The sequence below is a fragment of the Typopeltis vanoorti genome, chromosome 5 (genome assembly GCF_054136105.1).
Source record: "Typopeltis vanoorti isolate ZY-2024b chromosome 5, IOZ_Tvanoo_1.0, whole genome shotgun sequence".
Classification (NCBI taxonomy): Eukaryota; Metazoa; Arthropoda; class Arachnida; order Uropygi; family Thelyphonidae; genus Typopeltis; species Typopeltis vanoorti.
The window spans coordinates 106,056,880-106,077,491 of NC_143553.1; the positions used below are offsets into that span (position 1 = coordinate 106,056,880).

The 20,612-nt window shown below is 34.5% G+C and overlaps 2 protein-coding genes across 2 annotated transcripts in view; one reads left to right on the forward strand and one right to left on the reverse strand.

The window, feature by feature from the left end:
- The window catches only part of rg (A kinase anchor protein rugose), a 1,380,990-nt gene that overhangs the window by 985,929 nt on the left and 374,449 nt on the right, over positions 1-20,612 (forward strand). The gene's annotated exons all lie outside the window — the stretch shown is intronic.
- LOC150106708 (protein mab-21) lies at positions 8,449-9,546 on the reverse strand. The gene has a single exon (XM_090393297.1). The coding sequence runs from the start codon at positions 9,544-9,546 to the stop codon at positions 8,449-8,451; it is 1,098 nt and encodes a 365-aa protein (XP_090249423.1).

Consider the following 20,612-nt stretch of genomic DNA (forward strand, 5'->3'; position numbering starts at 1 on the left):
CAGAAGAGAATATTAATTCAGCCAAATGGGCATGTGGTGACGTTATCTACGACAGAAAAATCAGAACTCCATGTTGGCCTTTGGGAAGTTAAAGAGGCAGTCATGGGAAAGAAGAAAGCATATTGAAAGATCCTAGTAAGTTAGGCGGCATTTTCTCTCAGAGAATTCAGCAACAAATGTAAGAAAGAGAAGCAATGTGTAAAATTAACTGAGCAAAAAATCATGGAAAAACAGATATGGAGATACTTCACGGGCCAATTCTGTTACACTAGGATGAAGGATTAAACAAAAATTATCATTTTTGGCATCTTTTATTTGTAGTATAACTAAGCGGAAAAACTTTCAACATTTATCTCTGATCCAGAGTAATTTAATAACCTTTTCATTACTTGTATATGGGAAATATATGACTTCTACATTACTTCAAGTGGGAGCCAGACCCAGATATATCCCATCTGGGTCTGGCTCCCACTGCTGACTTTTTATAATGTTCGTCCTTCTGGGTCTGGTTCCCATTGATGGTAGCTACTTCCAGGGAAATAGAGAGATTCTTCTCGCTGACTAATCTTTGCCTGTCACCGAGTTTCCTGTTCTGGAGTGATTCAGGTCAGGAGTGATATGTTTAGTAGTGATCTTTAGGGTCAGTCAGTGAGATTTAGAGGAATCTTGTAGATCTCTCAGTCTTTGGAGAAGGGTCTCCCGCCCTTTAACGTACCTTAATATAGGTCGATACCCGTCTGGGTGGTGGTGGCCCTTCCCATAATGCATAAGGATGTGTGCTTTGCATTATAGGATGCTAAGGCAGTTGTCGTGAAGTCATTAGCCTCTATGTACAAATAGACCTGTCGTGAATATATATCGTACTCATGCGCAAACGTTGTTTATTTGTTTTACTTGGATAAAGAATTAAACTAAGAATATAATTTCCAGGCATATTTAATTTATAAATATCAGGACGGTGGCACAATGTTCTGGAGTATATTAGAAATGGAGGAAAGGATACTGTAAATAGAAATCCGAAATGATAAAGGTAATATGAAAACTGAAGATTATATATATATATATATATATATATATATATATATATATATATATATATATATATATATATATATATATATATATATATATATATAATTCGATTATATTCGAATATATATGTTACCTTTATCATTATGGAGTTACTCTGTAAGATTACGTAAATGAAACAAGAAACAATACAACAGTGGTAGTACATATTCAAAAGGAATGCAAATAGGAGTGCATATCAGTAGATGAGGTATTAAAAAACTATCAAAATCTAAAATATAGAAAACAGCTGGAGTAGATTATATTCGAACAGAATTGCTCAAATATGGAAGTATAAAAAGTTTACAGTGGCTGCATTGGACAATTATTCAGAAGTTCTGGTCAGATGATTGAAGTTCTCAAGGTACCCATGTGTAGAAAGGAAAATAAAACGGAATGTGAAAATTACAGAGAAATTTCCCTCTGAATGTTCCAGGAAATATTTATGCAAACATACTTGAAAGTTGTTTAAGAGAAACTTGGGATGAACAATCAAAAGTAAAAGTTGTCAGGATCAGATTTTCCCTTTACCGCGAATAGTTGGAAATCGTGGGAATATAACAAGGATTTGTATTTAGGTTTTCTAAATCGGGAAATAAAACTGTTCAAAATGCTACAGTTATATGATGTAAATAGAATATTATATTCATAGTACTCGGAGGTGTAAGTTAGCAGTGAAAGGAAGACGGTATAGGGAAATGTTAAATCAGGTGTGAGACAAGAGTATCGCCAGTCATTCATCATCTATATTGATCGCATTGTAAAGGAAAGTGACATTAGACCTAATATCAAAATTTGAAAATATTTAGCTTGGCTCTTAAATAAATCTAGTCACAATCGGCAGGATTTTTTTAACTAAATTGAATTATTGCTGTAGCAAATGTGGTATGAAAATAAAATAAAGAAACGCGGAAACACTGAAAATATCTGTTGCATCCTGAATGGAGAACCTATAAAACAAGTAAAACATTTCAGTTATTTAGGCACAGTTTTTTGCCAAATTGAATGTGGAAAAATACAACGGAATTAGCAGAGCTGTATGGTAAGGAGTCGATTGAAGAAATTTATTTGCATTAAGAGAAATAAATACAATACGGTGGTCAAGCCAGTTTTAACTTATGGATCTGAGAGCTAGATTAACAAAATACTTAATTGAAGATTGGCGCTCCGATATTAAAAAGTTCTGAAAGTAATCGGGGAGTGATTTAATGTAGTATGGTCATTTAAACAGGTAGTAAAACTTCTTTTTTTTTTTTTTTTTTTTTGCCGAGGTGAGGTGACTGGGAAAGGACCCTAAAGAAGACCAAAATCCAGGTGTTTTGATACAGAAATGACACCTTAGAAAACCGAAATATAAGGTGAGATGATATTGGAGTCTTGACAGATAATTAATTTGGAGGAATATTGTTAATGGGAAGTCTATAATTTATGTGAACTTTTCATTGAGTACCATCATAATATCCTGTACACTTCAATCCCCAAGTCTTCATATCAGGAATTTGATTATGATAATGAGAGTGTAACCGAAAATTCTGACTGATCTGATAACAAATATTGCTAATGGATTAGTTTGTTTTCGCTGTGTTTACAATACCTGTTCATTCATTATATAGAACACCTACAAATACAGTTGTTGAAATTAGTATAAGGACAGCACTGTGCAAATACACACCTTGATAGCGTGTTCTTCCCATCCTTCTAAGAATAGTCTTCCCCAGTTTGTGATAAAATACGAGTCATGTATTTGGAGCAGTTCTTCAACGGTAGCTGGACATTGGTCCATTTACTATTGTTAGACTGAACTGATGTCCAACATTGGCAGCACCCTTGCATTTCAGTCATTCTAAAAATGTGTCACTTAGATTCTATTGTACAAGCGTAATAAAAATATAAACTAACTAGTAAAATTTACAACAATTTTAAAATATTATTATTATTAGGTCACACCTACAATGAGTCCAAAGACTCATCGAGGGAGAGCACCTACTCTACAACTCTCCGTCTCTAACACTTAATCAACCAACTAGAGCGAACCGCCACTACCATCATCATCTACGCCAACGCCATCTAAAGATTGCAGTTCTTTGTTCGTTACATTGATTTCCATTCCTTCCTTAGACGATACCATAAATTACATTTGGAAATGCAGATTCACTTCGATCACCACCAAAATACCACAACAGCACTAAAGAGGAGTTGATATTTAGAAACAAAATCAGCTAAATAATCTGTTATCTGAAATATGTTTCTGATATAAAATATATCAGAAAAAATATCCTTATAAAGATATCTGATATATATAGAGAGAGTAAATAACACTATTATTAACTATACTAAGTATAGGAACAATAATCTTCTCTTTTTAAACTATGAAAACATTATGTTTACAGTAGTATCATAAATATTGTGTAAATACAGTATATGAATTTGAATATGTATGCAAGTAAATGATGTCAGTTGTTATGTCAGTTTAATTTTTATTTGGTTTATATAAAGCCCTACTTTGGTCAGTTTAAGTGTTTGGACGGGTGCCAAAAAAATCCTATTGCAAGAATGAATAAAAACAGCCACGGCCCAGTCTCATATGGTAGTTTCTTCTCGAAGATACACACTGGACGGACAGTGTGCTTCTCGTGAACTTTAGTTAACAAACCTGTGCATTCATTATACAGAATGGAAGATTAGGATTGCTGATATCTAGTTGCCTTTACTCATTGTGTATATATATATATATACGGTTTTTTTTTTTTTTTTTGAATAATTATTTGGACAGCACTGTACAAATACTTACGTAACGCACACCTTCACTCCACTTCACAGCTAACAAAAAGAAATTTTAATTAATCGATCAAACATATTTCTGTACTTTTCATAATCTCCAATTCTAACCTTTTGCATTGACCCTTTCTTTATTGAAGTTTTTTTTTTTTTATTTCTAATGGAATAATGTTCGCAGAATAAATATACATTATATATTGCGCATGTTTTCAACTGATATAAAACTGGATTGGAGAAAACTTCATCCTTTTTAATTTTAGAGAATTGACAAGAATTAAAACATATATCGCGTAAGTGCTTAATACTAAAGTAGACTGGTGTTGTTTCCACTTGTGCAATTTAAAGTAGTTTGTTCAAAATAAACGTCTGTCTGTTTTTTTTATTTATTTTTATTTTTTGCCCATACTAATTAAACAGAAAACGTAATAATTTCTGCTTAGTCGTGAAATCAGAATAATAATGACGAAATGAGTAATTCTGATGACAGCCGGAGCTGTGGATCTAATAGTTATGGACCCTTGGGTGTTTGTATTCCAATAGCTGCCGCTTCCCTGCTCGTGTACGGTGGCCGGCCCTCCCCTCTCGTTATTTTAATGACCACCTTCGTTGCCAGTTGACCCGTTAAGGACCCCACAGATGTGGTTAAATAGGCAATTTTCATCTTACCGACAAATACATGGAGGCCTAGTTGCAGAAGGGTTTAGATGCACACAGTGTTCAAAGTAAAATCGTATATTTGATATTCATATTGCTAGATAATTACTGGTGATTACTGGAAATACTTCATTATATATTTATAATACTATATGATGCAATACTAGATTTATTTTATTTCGTCCGTTCCTTTTCTTGATTTCCTGCCATTGCTGACAATGCTGCTTCCTGAATTACTTCTAATGCCTTGCGATAGAGAGTCAAGAATCAAGTCGAGGGCTTAACACTCAAGGTCCTCGCTTGGCCAGTCAATAATGATAACTGACATTCCTTTATTAAATATTTCTTTCTCACTTAAAATAGTAAATTAGTATAATCGATTTTCATCGTTATAAAACAGTTAGATGTTTGTTATTCTTACGGTTATTTATTTTTTTTTGCTCTTGTGATCTGAAGCTGCTTAATTTGGCAGATTCTGGTCTTTCTTTAGAACTTTGTCTGCTTCGATTGTCATTCTTAAAGCATATCTGATATACTTGGTGCTAATATGGTTGTATATGATATTGATATTTCGAACAAATTCTTTGCACTCACTTTTAGCTTATCCATAAATTACATAACGTTATTTTCCCAATTTTTGAAGCCCATCCCCAACCATCTCTACCTGAAAATTTCACATATAGAATCTTAAGTTATTTTTACGAAACACAGTCCCCCCCCCGTATCCTAAAGCGTTCATAGTTTATAGATGAGCGCGTTAAAATTATTTGTAAAATAATCAAATGATATACTCACAAGAAACCAATATTTCATTTTATTGGTAAAGAGTATGTTTTTTATATAAAAGAATAGTCACTAGACAAATTTTGATGAAGTTCATTGGTGGCATCGTCAGTAAAATTCGTTGAGCCATTTCAATTCTTGATTAAACTAGAACTTTTACTGCATAAATATTACAGAATGACACGCTACATGATTATACCGAACTCTAAGCCACTTGAGATGCTATGATAATAATTTATGTTATTGGAAAACATTATTTCATTGATTGGCCGCGCGGTTAGCCTAGTGGCTGTGCGCTTCGCAACCACATGATTGGGGAAGGAGTGTCCCAGGTTCGATTCCCGTCGAAGACGTGAGGAATTTGAGGATCCTCCTCAGCCATTGTCAAGTTAGCCGGTCTTGGGCGCGGGCAGTGTTTATCTGGCGTTTTTCATTCCGCAAGCAGGCAAACCGGCTCCGTGAACACACACGGATCTACAGCCATAAATACTTAACCCCCCATGAGGGGGCTCAACTCGCCCCAGTAGGGACGGGGGAAAAAAAGGGAGGAAACTCCATACGAATAAATAAATAAAATAAAATTTCATTGACTACTGAGTTGCTGATCATGTTAGTCGAAAATTTCTTAATAAGTCGGGCATTCCAGTAATGCCAGTTGTAGGTGATTGGATTAGTTCGTCACTTTGCGTCCGTTGTTTGCATGCGCTTCTTTCGTTTATCAGTTGTGTTTTTCTCGTCAAACCTGTCAAAAATGCATGTCCTGAACAGTAAGGTTTATAGTGTCTCGACCATGGATTTCTCAGTATCCACGAAATGCACTCGGATTATGATCTCTGTCTGATTTTTCTGATTATTTCATACTTTTTTACAAGATGTAATTTCTCATCTTTCCTAACCTTTTGAAATTCTTCCAGGTAATTCTCCTCACCTCAACCATCGTTTTTAACGAGAAAAGGGTGGGAATGTTGTATGATGTTTTCAACTTGAGGTGCTACTAATATAAATGTATAGTTCACAACACTTATATCGATCCATATGTGTATAGTCTTATTGCTTTTACACACAAAACCCTTTTATTTTTGCTATCGAAACTTAATATTTACTCAGCCTTTTTTGTTGATTTTTGCAGATGGTCTGTTGCTATTCTGCTTATAGTATCAGTTGTGTATTCATTATCTTTAATATGTTTTATCTTTCGACAAATATACTAATAATATTAATAGATATAATTATAATAATAGTTATAAGAAAGTCTGTATTAAAAATGCAAAGCTGTTCTATAAAAAGTAACCCACATTCGCTAGGATTCAGTTAAATATATGAGAGAAAAAAAATATTTATTTTCCCCTCCCCCTTTTTTCTTTGAATAAATAGTGTTAAATTAAAGAAGACAGATTTCGAAAAAATAGCTACCTACCTACCTACGGAGACGAGTCTCTCTCTCATTAATTGATTATTGTTTTCCACTGCTGAGAGGCTCTGTTTCAAATCTCCTTTCGTTTTCAAATTTGTGAAATGCTCTGCTATGTTTTACTGCTTTTTAGATTTTTTTTTTTTTCTGAGCTAAACGAAACTATCTAAATAGAGAAACCAAGATAAGATGTAATCTTTCGCAGTTTTCACTGCTTTCTACATCTCTTTTGTTTACAACATAGAAAGATGTAGTAGATTTTTTTCAGTAAAAACTTAAAACTGCTATTGTAAACTTTTTTGATTTGAGTGTTATTTGTGGAGTATTTCGATGAATGAAATTATATAAAATCATCTTTTAAGTTGTAGTTGTTGTTTTTTCCTACTAAATTTTATCGAAAATCCTGCTTAGCTCTATACGTATAATAGAGAAAAATTGCTTTCCATTTCTTGGGCAAAGATTTATTTTGAAATGTCAACTTCAAAGCTCAACTTCAGCTGGATAATGAAATATTCTAAATACTTAGAATACTTCATTTAGGCCAAGTAATTGGTGGGGAGGGAAGGGATTTTTTATTATTATTATTATTTATTATTTTTTTAACTGATCAGGGAAAATATACATCACTCAAAACATGGAATCTAAATACACAGTACATGCCAATAAACTTTCCCGTAATTGTTCTCTGTATTTAAAAATTTAATCGTATATTATATTTTTCCTACCGTTTTCCGTATTATCACTGTTGCAGTTTAATTTCCCATACAAAGACATGATTCCTGTTATGCTGTCTGTAATTTGAAAAGAATTTCTCCTATCTTCCCGTCCCAAATACTGTATGGTATGAATCAGTAATACAAAATGTGTATCCCAGAAATAAGGTATAGTTGTCTCTGTTGGTTGTTGAAAATATAATGTTATTATGGAGTCAGACAAAAACAACCAGAATCACTTTCGGAAGATATTTCTAATTTTTACATCGTACTGCATAAAGTTGTTTTTACATGGTTTAAAAGTATTCAAACATTGGCTACTTACATAGACTGTTATGACACACCTCAAGTCGATGGATTAGTTCCTTGATTGCACCATTATACTTTTCGGTGTTAGCAGTCGAAGTTTCAACACATTTTATCAACAAGAGTTAACATTAAAGAAATAACAAACACCGAAGAAAACAAAAAAAAAATTTTTTTTTTTCACTTCCCCTGAAGGCTAACTGTGTTTTGGAAAGTCACAACCATCTCATTCACCAATTATCATTTTTAATCATTACTTATTTGGGCATATAACACACTGGGTGATAAATATTCAATAATTTATTAGTCTTTTAGAATGAAATATTCAGTGGGCAGTTAAAACACAGTCACTAAATGTCTGCACTTCATGTTTATCTACAGAAACATAAATTATGTCAATTACCTTTTATGGTATATGTGTTGTTTTGTTTTCTCACGTGATGATCTTCATGTTGTTCGAAGCATGAATCTTTATCTCAGTCATATACTGTAAACAAAAGTGTTCAGGATCACCGCACTAGTACGCTTGGTGTTGCTAAAAAATTACACCACAAACATGGGAATCCATCAGATAGTTTTTACTGGTAGCTATGCTGCAGCTAGTTTCCAAGAAATCATAACACGGCTTTTTTTTTTTTTTTTTAAGTTACTTCCTGCATATTTTTATAGCTTCCATTCGACCTTAACAAGGATGATGTCAGAATTTCTCTTAATTATACATCGTTGAAAATAAATTTATAATTTCTCCAATGATCTCGGATTGGTAAGAAGCTCTCGCGTTAAACGCCAACATTGCTTAGCCGCATTTTCCAGGGAACTAACAGATTTGCCCTTGAAGAGGTCGAGCTGCGGGAGAAAGTAGTGAGGACAACGGCGACACTGGAGACACGAAATCAACTGTAGGAGTATGCCATTCAAGCGGTCGCCTAAGCAGGTTTCGTCCCACTCCAGTTCCCGTGGATGTTTCTCACATTCGTAAAGCACCAACATTTTCATGTGATAACTCGTAACAGGATTACCGGGGAGGTCTAGATGTCTGTCTCGCAGAGTCCTCAAAATGCTAAGACACTTCTTCCTGCAGCCTCCTTGTAATAGTCGATTTTCAGCCTCGTTAAAATTAAGAACCCAGGCGTCTCCTTCCATAGATGATTGTTTTCCTTGTAAACTAATGCACTCTTTGGACAGAAGATCAAACCCTTCGGTCTTTACTTCAGCCACCAAGTTTGGATTGGGCCAGGGAATGTGTGGAACTGGCCAGTGAGCAGCAGATCGTGGCCACAGGCCGCTACATCGAAATGCAGGTGTTATCTGGACAACGTATCGTTCTCTGATTCTCAGTTTCACCTCTGTAGTGTCGGCAACCATTTTTACAACATCTCTGTAACTACACTTGTCACAGGCTTGGGCAACTAATGTTTGAAAGCGGGAACGAATTTTTCTGGCCGATAAATAACCCGAAGCTGTTATGAATTCTACCCAAAGAGACATAGATCTCTTTCGTCCGTCACTGAGCTTCAGAACAGCGCAGCCGGGTAGAGAACCATCATCCACGAAGTTGAATACTCCCATTTGATTTAAATACAATACTACTTCGAATTCCGTTGGAGAAATTACATCAAAACCATCGTAGCGTCCGTTACAGTCGTTTAGTGAAGAAATAAACCGAGGTTCCTGTACTTCAACTTCTTTAAGTACGTCTTGTACTACTTTACACACTTCGCGCACGGTCTTGGTAATGTTGGCCTTCCGGGCTTGTACTCGTTCTCCGTAGAACTTGTTCAGCTGGTAGAGCAACTTAGACTGAGCGGCCATCATATCCGGGGGTACTAGCATTTTCTGCAGCTCTGCCCAGGGAAGGGTTGGCCGCTCTCACGTTGGGGGGATACCTGGTAACTACCTATCTGATATTTGCCGTACGGATAGTCGCTTTATGGCCGATGGTCACGAAGAACGTGGTCGACTTAGATGATCTGAATGGTCTTCACCGCTTGCCAAGTAGGCGTGTCAAATTGAGGTGAGCATACTAGCAGCATGCGCGTTACAAGCTCCTCCCTTTTCCACGCGGTCCAACCATTAGATACCCTATCGCCGCCCATCGAAGCTGTCGTACAGAACATTTAACTCTGGCTCGTCAGTCACCGAACGTCTGTACGTCCGACTGTCGTACTGCTCCCGCACCCTACTTGAGAGACTGGTTTCCGGTGGTCTAAGCCATCTTTTCCTCAAAACTTTCATAGGACCCGAGGCACAGCAATTGGTTGAAATGTAAGTAGCAGGGTTTTCGACCTCTTTTCTCTTGTGTCTGCCATCACTTGTCAGTTCCTGTCATGTAAATTATCCGGTAGCACGATGTGCGAACAGCTGACCCCTCCTTCATGCCAAGGAGGTGGGGTCCTTCTAGTAGTAGCAATCCGTCACCTTATTTTGTTTCCTATAGGTTTGAAATTGAATATAAAAAGTTGGTAAAGGAGCTCATCTTTTCCATAGTGCAAACATTCTTGTTGTGTTCTCTTTCCGCTATTATCAAATAACCAACCTATATTATTACATATTAATAATGTATGTGTTTTGGGTTAATAATATATGTGTCGATAAAGAGACATCGAAAATTGCGGAAAACGTGCACTAGATGCAGTATTAAAATTAGGGTTTCAACGAAGTAAGTGAAGTCAACATTACTACAATTTCATATTAACTACTGTTTTTATACATTTTTAAAAACGTTCTTTGGAGAGAAAATTTCGAACGATATCCTGTGCGAGTGCTGTCTCATTTTCTCATGGTAGGTTAGTTTTTACAAATATAGTACTAGTTAAAAAAAAGAATGGGGAGGGAGGAATAATAATTGTGTTTAGAGACACTCAGAACACCTTCACTATTTAATTAATCCTACATTTATAATGATATAATTAAGTACTGTTTTCAATGCAAAACCTTATGGATTCAAGAGAAATCTTTAATTCTTTTAAGTGCATTTGACTTTTTAATAGTGATAATGGAGATAAAATATGTTTACTTAAAAGGGAACACTCACAACAGGAAGTTTTTCGTTTGACAATCGAAAACCATTAACCTGCTTTCCGACGTAATAGTAAATAAGTATGGAAAAAGCTAATCTTATGTTTGGCATTCAGCAATGAATATAATATAAAATGTTAAAACATCCAAGCAGTAAATAGTAATATAGGCTATTAATCACTCGGATAGTTCATAGTTTTATTATACCACCAGCTTTGTTAATATACAGATGTGCAATTAAAAAATAGTTTTATGAGAATATTTTTTTAATAAATATTCATTATGAAATTAATTCTGAATTATCTCTATAACTTCATGCCAACCGCTGAAAATTCCCGAGAAATGACTAATTCTATGCTGTTTATAGTTGTGCTTTTTTTTTTTCCCTCTCTTGTACAGCACACTTGAATATAATATATAATATGATGGGCGTGAGAATACACGAAGCAGTAGGAAGAAAAAAGCTGCTCCGAAAACGATAATTTTAAAATAACTTGTTTTATTGCCATCTTGTAGCATGACTATCCAAGATTTAAGCTTGCGGTGAATGAATCGGCGTTAGCGAATAAGTAGTGTCAATAGCCTAGAATTCAGAATCTCACACACCTAAATACAAATGCTTTGAACCAAAAGCTTTTGTAATCTATACCTTAGATTACAAAGTCTTTTATCCTACAGATTCTATAAGATTGCGACTTAAACGAAGCCAATCATCAAGAAAAAGTTATTTTTCACTTATCGCTGTATATCATCTATATTTATTCTTTTATACTTCATCATTAAGGACAATTGTTTTTCTCTTAAATTTCAGTTCGTTCGTTGCATTATATTTAAATCACTTTCAGTTAACTTTAAATTATTACTTTTAGGAATATCTACTTGAAATATTAAAGGGACATTCATATTATCGGTTTAATGTTAGTCTGTATTCTATGACATATTTTAAAGTGTCCAATCTTTTGCATTTCTTTCGCCGAAATCTTTTGAGTGAGTATGAGGCAATCCAAAGCAGTTCCTCGATGGTAAGGAAACCTTACAGACAAACGAATGGACAAAACATCAGCAGCGACGTAAAAATGGTGACTGGAAATCACAATCTGCTCAGGACCATGTAGGAATTAAATGAATGAGAATCTTGAAGACTAAAGTGGATTTTGAACCCATGTGATCATAAGTCACGCGGTCCTAGTGGATAGAAGAAATTCATCCAAAGCAGGACATGCAATGCTTATCCAGCCGGGAGACTTTTATAAAGAAATCGTTAATATTCACACACTGTCAGTCTGTGAAGGTGGACATATCTGACAGTTTTGTATCGAAAGGAGAGAAAGAGATCAGACCAAAATAATATTGTAAATCTGCAGTTAAATAAAGAACAAAAGAAATGAATCTGTGTTTCCAGTTATAATACAAATTAAAAATTCAATATGTTATAAAGGAAAAGTAAAAACGAAGCAAATTATATAATAAAAGAATCGATCTGATCATTCCCTCCAGAGCCAAGATCCGCAGGTGATGCAGTGACCACCTAGAGACCATACATACTTAAGGAGTTTTCTGCACGCACTTATATAAAAGTATCTACGGCTTTATATAGAATGGGACTACACGTCCCATTCTATAGATTCTAGATACTAACCATCTGCCGAATGTAGACTTAATATTTTGAACATCAACAGTGGAATGCTATTTACAGTCAAGTCTATTATATCGAATTAAACAGTTTGCTAAGTCATACGAAAATTTGCCCATAATTTTTAAAATATCTGTAAACCCTCCCCTCCTGAGGAAGCAAAATAAATAAAATACTTAATTAAAATAAAAGCTATTAACATGCAGTATTCTAAATGGCCTAGTTAGCTTAACTTAGGGAATAAAGGTAGCAAAATACGGAAAACGAATCTTGCTGCGCCGATGCAAAAATTATTTGTATAAGACAACACGCTATTTTTGATAATTGTTTTATTAATATTAAAAGTATGAATCTGATTATCATTCAGTAGCTGTTTTAATAAATTGCTGAGTACCAAGGTACTCGAGCTTAGCAGGTTGATATATCATATGTGTGGAGATGCTTCCGATTATCGAGGACTAAAAGCAACCTTTAAGGTAAACACTGACTGAAATTTCGCAGAAATACCTATTTCGGTTTATGCTGAAATATTCAATTATGAGTGTAGTTTCTGTTAGCAGTCTCCTTATCTAGGTCTAATTACATCAATGTCAAAGGCTGATAAACGAAGATAACGGTATTCTTGAAATTAGAATTAGAATAGCGATTTATTATATATCCCCTTCCTCCCTTTAAACTACATAATTTACACTATAAAAACTGGTACGAAAAAGAAAACATTCGTCAATGATTTATTCGTGTGATGAAGACTCCTGTTTGTCTTAGTGGACTGGATAGTAATCACTAGGCTAGGGGAATTTTTTTTTAAACCCTATTTAAAAAAAATCATATTTTTTACTTAAGTATAAAGAGCTAATAAGCTAATAAAACTATGCGGGATTTAATATCCCCTTAATTTAAGTAATATTTTTTGCTTAAACTTTATACACACTCGCCTATCACCACTGTTGTATATAATATTCTCTCTGTTTTTTTTTTTATTAAATTTTGTCCAAAAGCCGCACGATATTCTTCGGATTTCAAGAATATCGATGCGATTTTTTCCATTGACCTTTATTTTTCATAAAGGTCAATGGTTATTCGAAAATCATTTTGATCTTATGCCGAACGATGAACTCTGAAACGTTAACTCGAAAGAGTTAACGTTTCAGAGAGGAATGATAGTCTGGTGTCATTCGAAAAACTCTCTAAGTGATATTCCCAGAAAATAGTAATATGCTGAAAAAAGTGGAAATTCAAAATTGATCACTGAACCCAAGATAAGAACCGTAAACTTAAAATACCGAATGCCAGGAACCAGTTCTCTTTGAGGTCTGGTCCTAGAAAATCTGTTTTCGGGATGCAAGCAACCAGAAGTAATTCCATAAATGTTTCTATGATGACACATAGAATGTTGAATTCCATGAATTGTGAAGGAAGCACTTTGGCCTACAAACCTTTGTTAACACCGATGAATATGCACATCATCATCAACTGGCTTGAGCCAAGGAAGGGGGTGGAACCTTGACCATGCTAATTTTTTTTCAAAGTACAAGTAATCAAAAAAAAAAAAAATTAATAGTTTTGTAATGGCACTCAATAAATATGCCCTTTCGTTAGATAGTTAAAATATCGTTAAAGTGAGAGTTAAAATATCGACTGTAGAAAATAATCTGAAAATTCATGGACTGAAGTACATTAGAACTTTTATCTGCAATCGAGGAATAATTGTGATAAAATTTAACTGACGTTTTAATAGAAAAAAAAAAAAACCCAGAAGTAGTGTTTGGGATTTATATTCGAGTTGCAGTTATCGTTTTTATCGGCTTTTCACTACATTGACTCCATTCTGGCACCGACATGAATTACACGATACCTAAATTTATTTATACTTCGGCAGTACACGTAACTACTATTAAATGTGTTCGAACTCGGTTTTATCTTTGTGTATTAAAGCCGAATTAACTGAGGGAAACGAACTCCGAAACAGATTAATATAGTACTGAGGTGGGAGGAAGGTGTACAGGGATCATTACTTCACATAAAAGTTGTCTTGTGAATATTCACACATAGCTCATCTTAATACTCTTCTTTATTCTTTGAGAACATTTTATTTTATTGCAGACATTTATATGCAAACGGATATAAATGTTCAGCGTTGTAAATTAGATGATTATTATATCTAAATGTTAACCTATGCTCCGAATCAGCCAAGTGACAAACTCCTTCTGATTATCTTATATATGCCTTAGAACTTATAAATTTCACTTAAATCTCCTCTCTGTCTCCCATTAGATAAAGTTATCAGATTACATCTTACCAGCCGATTCTCATAACTATCATGATCATTTCCTCCACACACGTGTCACTCTTCTCTAAATATCTTCGATTTTTTTATCTTCATTCTTGATATCCTGGGTAGGTAAAGATGTGAGTCATAATCCAATATTGACTTAACCGTGTATTATTCTTAACCGGATACTTCTATAACAGTATCATAAGCGAAACTTCTTTTAATTAAACCTAATATCTGCTGAGCTTTAGTAGTTATCGTACCAATGTGCTCCTAAACTTAAGTTATTTATCAACCAAAACACCCAAATCCTTATATTCGTTAACTTTTTTTTTTTTTTTTTTTTTTACCAAATCGCATACGCTTTTATTCATTCATATTAAATTTTAAATTATAATTTCTTATTCCATTCTTCTGGTCTTCAGGATTATTCTAGAAAGAATTAAAGTCATCCGAACATTAACCGTTTTGTCCAACATAACGTCACTAGCAAAGAAAGAAATTTTATTCTTTTAATATTTGAATTGAAATGATTAACGAGTATATTAAACACGATTCATAATGCCCAACTCTGGTCATTTCTTTCTCAGCAAATTTCCTAACCACATCACTATATGATCATTAATACCCATTTGTCACATTTTAATCAGCAGATTCTTTTGTGGAACGCTATCGTATGCTTATTGAAATCGAAATAAATCACATATAGTTCATTTCCTTCTTGACTTCATAAACTTCACTTAAATTTCTCATAACTATCTCGTAACTAAAAAATAAATAAATAAACAATTATCATAATCGTTTTCGTCCTAAAGAAACTGTGCTATATTCTGCCCAGCAAGTAATCTTTATGAAAGATATCCTGGCATATTTAATAGCTGATTTATTATTGTCAGGATTTCTGAGTCCTGGCTTAACGAGGACTTCCTCGATACGTACATAATGGTAAATATGATACTTGTCCAAAGAGACCGAATAGGAAAAAAAAAGAGAACAGCATGCTATTGCTTATCAGGGAAGATTTAGACTATGAACACTGAATTCCTATTCGGGTGTGGAATTCGAAATAGTTTTAACTATTCGAAACATGTTTTAACTTCTTTAAACTAAATTATTCATCCAGATGAATCCATATTATTACGATATTTACTTCTTAGAATAAATGTAGACATGAAATTATGAGATATCCTCAGGTTAATCAATTTTGCATTAGTGTCACTTTCATTAAACGCTGTCTCCCAGTTAATTCTCAATGCTTTTATCATACTCTCAAAGTTCCTGTCCCCCCCCCCCCCGGTAGGTTCTCTCTCGGATATAATACGTGAAGTTACTAGATTTGTTTCAGATAACTATGACGAAGTTACTTCAAAACTTTACTACTGGTTGTATTCTCAGCTGTTCCATCTCCTATTCAGTATCGCGCATATTGAAATTTCCGTTAAGAATATTAGACTTTTCCTTATTTCGTTAAACAACAGGCCTACGATATCCCTAATTTCTCTACTGCGGTAATTCACCCCACAATCTTGTACAATTAAGGATGGTCTCAACTGTATAGACTCCATGCATATTATGCACAACACGATTTCGAATTCCAGACCCGAATAGGAATTCAGTGTTCATGGTCTAAATCTTCCCTGATAAGCAATAGCATACTGTTCTCTTTTTCCTATTCGGTCATTTGGACAAGTATCATAATTACCATTATGTAGGTATCAAAAAAGTCCTCGTTAAGCCAGTACTCAGAAATCCTAACAACCTATACTATGCAGTTTAATTTCTCTAGCTAATTTACACTGCCTAACCTTTTCCTTGAAACTGCATGTGTTAGTATATAAGAACGCAATTTCATTTAATGTTAATTTCCTCTTTCCGTTAATGCGAACTCCCTTTCTCTGTCATCACTAGGAATAGCTTTTATCCCTCCATCCAATCAGTTCGATATAAATTTCTTTTGGTGTTATTTCTAAATTTTTCTAAAAGGTTACCAGTTATTAGCAAGTTATGTACAGTGCATGACGTATATTAAATATAGTAAGCTCTTGTTACTCTTATTGCTCCATGAATTTCTCGCTGTCATCAGATTACAGTATCATTCCAATTACAGTCAAATATGGACATTGTATTAATGAATTAACTTTTAAAAAAGCTTTTGATTTAGCAACTAATGAATGCCAAAAATCCTTTTGTGCTACTTTCATTCCATCTAGCATAATTATCAAAATTTCTGTCATTTTACATTGCACAGTTTTATTTAGACGGGCAAAATATACTCGAATGACATGCTTGTGATATAACCTGCACAAAATATTTCCTCCCTCTATTGCCAAAGAATTGCCATATATATATAAATAAATAAATATATATATATATATACAGGGTGTTCGGGATAAATTTGACATATTTATAATTAATTATATTTTTACGTAAGTTACATGTATTAACACACACTTCTCTTCATTTAAAAGTTTGGACCCTTCTTCATTCATATACAAGATGTCAGAAAGGATGGATAGCTGGAACCCACCTGAATCATGGAAGAGAATAACTTGTATCATGATGATTCGTGCCCGCCATCAAAATAAGGATATTACGACTGCTGCCCAATGCTCCCTGAATACAGTAAAAACAATCAGGCATGAACTAGAGACTTGCAATGGTGACTACGAGGATGTAGCAAGAAGAAAGATCCCTAGCAGACGATCTGATTGCGTTCGTACAGCAGAATTCCTCGCAAATCTGCAGGAACAGGTGTTGAAGAACCCTGGCATTGGAATTCGGGCTTTGTTCGTGGAGTTGCTAACTGTAGTCAAGCCCTGGATAACAAGGGTAGCCAATGGTAGGCCGTATGTATGGCAGCAGGATTCGGCCCCTTGCCACACCTCTGGGAAAAGTCAAAAATGGTTGTCTGAAAATTTCTACGACTTCACCAGTCCAAATATTTGGCCTCCAAACTCCCCAGATCTTAACCCCATGGATTATTTTGTATGGGGCGCAGTTGAAAAAGACACCAATCGCACTTCCAGTAATACAAAAGCCCAGTTAATGGATAAAATTAAAACAGTTTTTGCGGCCCTTCCCAGGGAGACTGTAGCATCAGCTTGTTCGAGGTTCCGAAGCAGAATTGAAGCTGTGATCGATGCTAATGGTGGTTATTTTGAGTAAATCTTGTTGATAGTATTGTAATTAACTCTGCCTGTAATGTTTTTTTGTCAATTCATTAAATTTAATAGATACAAAGAAGATTTTCTTTTTCCTTACGAAACTGTCAAATTTATCCCGAACACCCTGTATATATATAAATTACAATGCTTGAAGCGAAATCCGTGACTAACACAGTTCAGAAAAGGTATTCTGCTTTTTCGATTCCTCCGTCCCGTCGGATTCATCCACCAAGCGCAAAATTCTTTCGCCCGAGTTATGACCAGAATTATGTATTCTTCCGATCTGTGACTTTCGAAATAACTCAGCTATTGTATTTCCTCCTCATAAGTTGTTTGGATTCAGATCGAAGCAACTAAAGCTGCGTGGCTAGTTTATTATGCCTATTAATTGTGTGTATTCTTCTGAACGGTTTGTCTATTTTTCTGTAGGAAAAACCAAATTACCGTGAGAAAAATCCTTCCGTCAACTGAAAGAGGCCCTTTTATAGAAATTCCAAATCAGGTCATTCCAACCACAGTACCGACTGAGCTACGGAAGCTTCCACTCCATATAAATGTCTTCAGTTGAACAAGTTCCACATCTATACGATATGCATTCAACCAATCCCATGCCCAGTTAAGTAACCTTCAAGGACTTCCCCAAAGCTTACACCTAGTAGACTGTATTCTTCTAGACTTTAATTATTATTAGGTTCGAAAAAAGTCTATAGTGTATGAAAAGTTTTTGGGGTATTTTTTTTCCTCAATACTCTTCAAAGAAAAAATTTCCTGTTCTATAAATGGTTTCTACATGTTTCAGTATTCTGATTGGTTATGTCATCTGTAAGAACAAAACTTCATTTTCAGTTGATGTATAATCATTTAGAGAAGTTAATGGCCATCATTCGATTGCTGATTTTTGACTGTAAAATTTTATTTATAATTTATTCCTTGTAGTAAACCATTCCATAAAGTTATAAGCATTGCATTAGCGTAGTTAATGAATTTCTTGCCAATGATTTTTTTTTTCTTAGATTTGTGTGTGTGTGAGAGAGAGGGGGGGGGGATCGAGTAGAATAGTTTAAATAACACCATAACTTTATTTTAGCAGCTACAGTATATAATCTTCTACACCATCTAGTATCACTTATATATTTTTTTTAAGTTCTCTTATCGTAAAGAATTTTTGTAACAGATTCAGTCTAGAAGTGCATGCCGAAATAAAAGCATATCCATTAAAAAAAAAAAAAAAGTTACTCCTTCAGAGTACTCTTGCTAACATATTATAAGAATATCCAGTACTCAGATAGCTTTTATCTTCTTTTATTCTTACCGTGAATGTTTGGCCTTAACACTGTTTCGTGTCTAAACTCACGGTTTCAATTTTTTTCAGGGAAAAAAATATCTCTATACATAAATATAAAGAGCCAACAGGCTTCATTTCGGCGATATAAACATTATTTAAATTAAGGGGATATTAAATCCCACATTGTTTTAAAACCGAATAAGAAACTCAAAGATCAGAATCAGAGAGTTTCATGCCGAATATAGTAAACTATAAAAGTATCGGCGATTACTAGCGTGAGCTAATGCAAGTAGTCCTAGTACGTAGGTGGTAAAGTTCTGATCGCTATTCTTGGTATTTTCCATAATGTAAAAACACATTTCCTAGGAAATGTATGCTGTTATTACATTATGGTGCGAGGCCACTCCCCAGACCGGTTTCAGCCTTTATTGAGGCTTCATCAGTGAGTAGCTAGACCAAAATTAATACCAAAAGGTATAGCGAAAAGAACTTATATACTCTGCTATTGAAGATAAAGAAGCTTCTATAATCCTCCACTTAATTTTAAAAATGAACAAATCCGCTAACGTTTTATTTTCTGTTTTGCCCTATCTAACTTCTGAAGACCGGTAGGCAGACAACTTCACCCTTAACCAACCATAGATAGCTTGCTTGAGGCTATTCTAAATTGGTATGGGGGGGGGGAGTACGGCAGACAACTGTTGCCCTCTCGTGGTCCTTAATACTATATATATATTATTGTTTGTAATAATGCAAGTGTTACCGTCGCTTTCCTTCAGTTACGAGATTAAAATACGATTTTCCGAAGAACTGGTTGTTCGGAAAAAGTTTCTCTAATAGGCTATTAGAATCGAACTTACAGCGGCCTAGCTCTGTGGATGCAAACACCATTTTCACAGGCCTTCTTGATTTTAAGTATCTTAAAATAAACATCATGTGATAAAATTATCATGCAAGTGTTTCATCATGATATTAAGAAATATAGTACATTATTATGATAGATACTGTATATATATGTGTGTGTGTGTGTGTGTATATATATATATATACTTTATATATGTATCTGTGTATAATGCGATAAAAAGTTCTGCGGAAGTACAATATTGATGGCATTTCTGGTAACTCGTTAGTAAAAATTCTGCTAGATGAGCTGCCTAACTTACAAAGTTGCCCTTGCTATTCCAACTCGTGTGCACGATTCAATGCCTCTTGTCATTTAGGTAATTATTTTTCAAATTGAAGTACCAATTGAGAATCAACTGCTTCTGTTAGTTTATTTCTTTTAAAAAAATTATACGTGATATCTGTACAAATATAGCAACTTCTTGTCCCTTCTGAGTAAACCAACCTTTCTCATTTTTCCGTTGCCTTCCATTTTCTTCGACGAATAAAAGTGATTTTGTATAAGACTTTGAAATGCTGTTAGCTTATCGATTCATGTTCCCTTTTTATATTTTTAATGAAATGTTCCGCTGTATCCGCACAAAGCGAACCGGATTTAAAGCAATATTATTGAGGTAAGCCTAA

What these genes read in the sequence shown, in the direction of transcription:
- LOC150106708 (XM_090393297.1), bottom strand. Translation starts at nt 9,546, where the DNA reads ATGCTAGTACCCCCGGATATGATGGCCGCTCAGTCTAAGTTGCTCTAC.